This window comes from Diaphorina citri, unplaced genomic scaffold (genome assembly GCF_000475195.1).
Source record: "Diaphorina citri unplaced genomic scaffold, Diaci psyllid genome assembly version 1.1 scaffold99046, whole genome shotgun sequence".
NCBI lineage: Eukaryota > Metazoa > Arthropoda > Insecta > Hemiptera > Psyllidae > Diaphorina > Diaphorina citri.
The window spans coordinates 1-5,947 of NW_007476001.1; the positions used below are offsets into that span (position 1 = coordinate 1).

A 5,947-nucleotide genomic window follows, 5' to 3' on the forward strand; every position below is an offset into this window, starting at 1 on the left:
AATGAGCAGTACGGTAAAATCTGCATGGACTTTGCAGACCCTATCTCAGTACGTCAGTTCCTAGCCTCGGTCAATACACAACTTCATTCCAATCGAGAACTCTGCCTAGCACATCAAGTGCTTAGAAGGTAATCATGTGTGTTACCTGCCTCGGTGGTGTACTGGTCAAGGCGCTCGCCTGGTAAACAGGAGGGCGTGGGTTCAATCCCAGCCGAGGTGTGGAATTTCATCCTCAATATAATTTGACGACAGTAATAGTAGTAGCCTACGGCTAGAGTAAAGGAATTTTTCAGTCCTATGCGCCAACCTAGTTAGCTTGGTTAGTAGCGCCTTGCCTTGTAAACGCCTGGTCGCGGGTTCGATCCCGGGGCCGGATTTTATCCTGAACGGATAATGTTCGTTCTCGGAACGGCTGGCTTTCTCCTATCCTGTCTTCCTTCTCTTTTCGATTTCGGGACGATAAGACCGTAGGACTTACAGTTGCCTCTATCAAACCTCATAAAAACTATAATAAATATTATTTTTTTAAAAAAGGACTACAGGGACTTCAAAAACGAAATTTGATAACAGCGCTTGGGAATCGAACCCTCGATTTGTTAGCAATGAAACAACTGCTACATTAGACTCCTGTGGTCTGTGTGTCTGCTATAGCAGACAAAAAAAAGATATCTTTTCTTTATTTTGCTATTGCCGTTCGGCGAAAGCTAAAGCCGCTCAAACAACAACAACATGTCTGTGTGTTATCTGATTTTAATTAATTCTATTCTATCTCCAATCTCCAGACAACAGAACTCCAGCGTGATCTCTCCATTCAACGTGCTCTCCATTCTGCTCTCCCACCATTATATTCATCGTCCCCACCTCCACTCCCCCTCACCTCCAGTAGTTCTCACTCAGGCGACGTCATTTCTAACCTGGTTCTCCGGCATCTTGGAGAACTTTGGAGCTCTGGTCGATATTCCTAAAGGTAAGTCTCTTGCAAGGTAAAATCGATAGCAAGAGAGGTCCCGGCAGAAGAAGAATCTCGTGGTTGGGTAACCTCAGAATCTGGTTCGACAAATCATCAGCAGAACTTTTCCGGACTGCCACCAACAAGATAACCGCAGGGCTGTATTTAAGGACCGCAGGGCTGTATTTAAGGACCGCAGGGCTGTATTTAAGGACCGCAGGGCTGTATTTAAGGACCGCAGGGCTGTATTTAAGGACCGCAGGGCTGTATTTAAGGACCGCAGGGCTGTATTTAAGGACCGCAGGGCTGTATTTAAGGACCGCAGGGCTGTATTTAAGGACCGCAGGGCTGTATTTAAGGACCGCAGGGCTGTATTTAAGGACCGCAGGGCTGTATTTAAGGACCGCAGGGCTGTATTTAAGGACCGCAGGGCTGTATTTAAGGACCGCAGGGCTGTATTTAAGGACCGCAGGGCTGTATTTAAGGACCACAGGGCTGTATTTAAGGACCACAGGGGGCCGGGCTTTTTTTGTTCCTAAATGTAGTACATAATATACTAAAAATATTGTACTATTCTGGCAAAATAGAAAACGCCTTCGGTATATATTACTAAAATTATACATTATGTATCATTTACACCATTTTCTTTGTCCAGAGAATGTGCCGTTTGCTCTGGAAGACTGTATGGAAGTTCACAAGTCCCTAGTCCATATCTCACGAGATGAGAATACACGAGAGAAAGTATTGTGCGTCACTCCAACACGGATGAATGTTACCGCTATTGATTCCTCAAAATTGAAAGGTAAGGAGTACTGCACGTATTCACTGTGGAATGAAAAAAGAAGGAATCGGGAAGGATTTTTTTTTTTCTTCTTCATCTAAAAGGTCCGAGATTCAATCAATTCAATCAAATCTCAAATTCTTTGTGGTAAAGCAGAGATTTTTCACAACTTTTGTGGATATCACAACATTACTAAGTACTAAGTGCCTCCTTTGCAATCAATTTCCATTTTTCAATAATCTTTTCACACTGGTGATGGCGCCACTTGTCGCTACTCGATTAAATAAGCTACTCAATTGTCCTCACGAGGCTGAGTGCACCCCGAAAAGCACAGAGCCGAAAAAGACCTCGGCCCCGCCGGGAATCGAACCCGGACCTCCTGCGTGCAAGCCTAGTGTAATACCCACTCTGCCACGGAGGTTGCAGTTTAGCTTAGTATGTACTGTGTTTAAGCTGATTTTTTCAGCCTATGATTTTCGTCAGGCTGTTTGTACAGGGTCGCTTGTCTTAATTTTCAGGACATATCTTGATGAATAGTACTATCAAGGACAGTGTAGCCTGGATGTCTATTCAAAACTACAGTAACCCGTGTTTAAGTTTCATCATAGATGCTGCCGCGATTTGTATTCTATTGTTGACAAGTTCGTCACCCAAGGATAAAGGTAAATAATTTATTTTACTATCATTATTTTGTAAAGATTGTAACCTCGGTACCGCTTGCGAATTACTTCAAGGCACATTCTTTTACATCCATGCCTATCCAAGAACGGAAAAGTTTGGTTAGAAAATTTCCGCCCTGACCGGGATTTGAACCCAGCACCTCTGGGTTGAGAGTCATTCCTCTTGACCACTCGGCCACATATACTTACCCTATGCATACCAATCTGTACGGGTGTAAATGTCCCTGTTCCGCCATCTTGATTGAGAGTAAGTCTACACTCCAGCTTGGTAGCTTCAGGTCCTCGAATTTCAGCAGTTATATCCTTCGTATCGATCTCCCCGGAGAGGAAGTCGATTTTGAAATTGGTCTGGAAATAAAATACATATCATCAACACTAGTAAAAATTCAGATTATAAAGCCTTGATTTTAATCCGAACAGATAAGGTTCGTTCTCGGAACGGCTGGCTTTCTCTTATCCTAGCCCTGTTTTTCATTCCTACGCAAAGCCGCGTTAACGCGGTGTTCACTTGGCATCAGAAGTGCGGTAAAAATTGTGGAAACCAAACAAAACAAATACCTCCTATGACGGAACTGAATGCTACTCGAGAGTCGCATCCGGAATTTAGGACGCTGCGTTCACTTGAAGAGCGTTATAAGAGGGGAAGTGAAATGAAAAACACGAACCAACGCGGCGTAAAACGAACGCGGCCGTCGGAATGATAAACAGATTTTTTTTTTAGTAAATACTTTTTATTTTTATTTTTGAACCCAACAAACACATAGGTATAAGCAATAACATCAAAAAGATCTCAACGACCTTTGAACAGCTCATAGAGAATTATATACTGTAACTCCTTGTCAGCTAGCTGTGTGTTTACGTCATTGCGCTATTAACCACTCCTCAATTTATCTGAAGAAACCCCCGTACGCTTCTCCATTACCTCAGCTAAGGGACTCGTGACGCTAACATTGTTGCCGGTATAGATTGGAAAATCTTCTAAACTCGATTTCCCCGAAAAGTAGGGGTTTTTTTTGAATACGGGCGTTTTTTCGCTTAGCACGCGGCACTATTTATTATTAAGGACGGCCTTCTTATTTGTTCACGGTTCATGACAAGGCAATGGCAACCACTGCCCACTATGGGAACACCAACCGCCCATGTCCGAAGCAGAATGGTATGGCCCCACTTACCAGGGTGTGGTATAAATTAATCTGTCGTCCCCGGTTCTGGTAGTATGACTCATAAGGATACAGCCACGCTAAGGCCCGGGTTGATCCGGGGTTTAACCATTGGAATACTGGCAGCGTATGCCATGGACACACCAATATGCTTCTCTACGTGTTTTGGATGCGTGCAAACATATCCTTTGGCTTCGTAATTATTGTGGCTCCACCCCTAGCCGTACCGGCATGGCAATACCGTGAAGAAAAAGAAAACAGCAAGTTAAGTACCTGACTGCATTATACCATCACTGGGTTAGATGAAATTTCCTACGCGTATATCTGCACTAGAAATTTTGTTCAACTTCGTATATACGCGATGTTTCCTTCGTAGACAGCTTAATCCCACTTATGGCGCGTGTTGCCCCTACAGTCCTGGTGTTTTATCTATTATATTTCGTGATATTTTGCCAGGGGTAGGGATAGAAACTGACATGTTTTAAGTCCAAACCTTTTTTTTTTTTAAGATGTTCAAAGGAAGTATTCTCACGTTGTTATGTTCTTACATGTGTATTTTTTTTTTATAATTTGACGGAGTATTCGTATCTCAGTAGAGTGAACTTCGTTACGGTCTACTGGCTCTAGTCGTTGGCCCGAGAATCGAAGTAGCAGAAGGAAGACAGATAGCGAGAAAGGCTCGCCGTTTAATCTCCGCAGAACGAACATTGCTCACACACACGGATCATCAAATTGGCCGCTTTCTCCGGGCTGGGAACTTCGAATCCCATCGACCTTATGCGCTTATCAAGAGATCATAACCAGCAACTTACAATGAAAAGTAACTTATGAGCTTCATTTTATTAATATTTTTTTTTTTTTTTTTTTTTGAGATTTCTGTCTGCTTCGCATGTACCCACAAGGCACATTCTTTTACACTCTTATTTGCGCATATAATCAAAACAAGAAAATCCTTTCGGAATTTTCTGTGAACGATAAAAAAATTTGTCCACTCACCTCCTTGTGCCAGAATCCGAATCCTAATCATGCACCTACTATGCTTGGATGAGTCGAGTGCTCTTAAGACATTTCCAGACACAAAAGAAGTGTGGCAGCAGTTTTAGCTCCACGACGATGGGTACGTCTGCTATGTTCATACTTACCTATCTGGAAGTTAACGAGGTTACGCTTAACCCACACGGTGGGCTCAGGTCTGGATATTTTGGACAGAGCACCAACAGTAGTATATTTGGAGCTAGATGATATACACTAACTGCTCCGTCACACACATCATCTACTCATTATTCCGCTCACTGGAAATTAGAAACAACTTCTGTTTGACCTTAGGTGTTATATATATGGGAAATGATGGGCGAATGGATAGCACCAGTAGTATGAGTTATTAAGTAAGAAAAGTATTTACAAAGTGACGTTCAACATTAAATAATAATAGTTCATCTCAATAAAAAATTAGAAACCATGCTCTGAGTACAGCGAGCCAGACAGAAAAGCGGTCCCAAGCAACACTACTCGTAAAAAACTCACAATAACACTCAAGGAAACCAATGATATCAATTAGGGTGTTCAAATTTCCACAACACGAGCCTATTCCCTTAGATACACTCGTTTCTTCCCGCATAGGGTGGGCGGTTTGCACTATTTCTCCCTTAGTATCAAACGCCGTGAAATAGAAGGCCTTGTAATGGATAAAAGGGTGCCGGTGCTCAAGCAAACCCGTACTGGTCAAGAAACAACCTACTTGTACAGAGAGAAAGTCGAGTTTAAAGATTTTCAAACATGAGGGTACGTAGCAAACACTTTCTTGAGAAGCCACACGGCAAACAGCTGTAGGTCGCGTGTTCTAACGGGGTTTACGCGGCATAAGAATATAAAAACAATAATACGTATGCTACATTCTCTAGGGATCATTAGGAACCATGTTGAGACAGCCAAACACACCCCCCCGCTAAACTGCTGCCCACCCTTTTCGGCTTGGAGTGGTCCAAGAGCCAACCCGGACTTCTGTCAACCTAGAAGGTGCGGGTTTCGGGATCCCGGCAAGGGTGGACATTTTTTTTTCGTGTTCCGAAAAATTCCGAAATTTTTCGGCTTCCCCTGATATGGGGGCATGGGACTCGGGTAAAAAGAATTGCCCTTGGACGGTAAATGCCCGGAAAACGCACGAACATCTCAAAAAAAAAAAAAAAAAAAAAGAATAATGGCAGCCCCTGTTACCTTAGTTGGTAAGTGCGTCTTTGCCTTGGTAAGCCGCTAGGTCGGTGGGTTCGATCCCCGCCCCGGGGGCGGGATTCTTATCCCTGTTGGGAATTGTTTCGGGTTCCTTTCGCGGACGGCCTGGCTGTTCTCCTTATCCTGTCTTCCTTCCCTCCTTCGATTT

General features: G+C 43.4%; 1 protein-coding gene across 1 annotated transcript in view; it reads left to right on the forward strand.

The window, feature by feature from the left end:
* Window positions 1-6: 6 nt before the first annotated feature.
* LOC103524098 overlaps window positions 7-5,947 on the forward strand; it is a gene marked incomplete at its 3' end in the record, with an annotated part of 10,069 nt that continues 4,128 nt past the window's right edge. Inside the window, exons 1-4 of the mRNA XM_008489104.2 lie at window positions 7-128; window positions 783-967; window positions 1,605-1,751; window positions 2,249-2,392. Coding sequence (XP_008487326.2) covers window positions 25-128; window positions 783-967; window positions 1,605-1,751; window positions 2,249-2,392 — 580 coding nt within the window. The remainder of the gene's footprint in view (window positions 129-782; window positions 968-1,604; window positions 1,752-2,248; window positions 2,393-5,947) is intronic.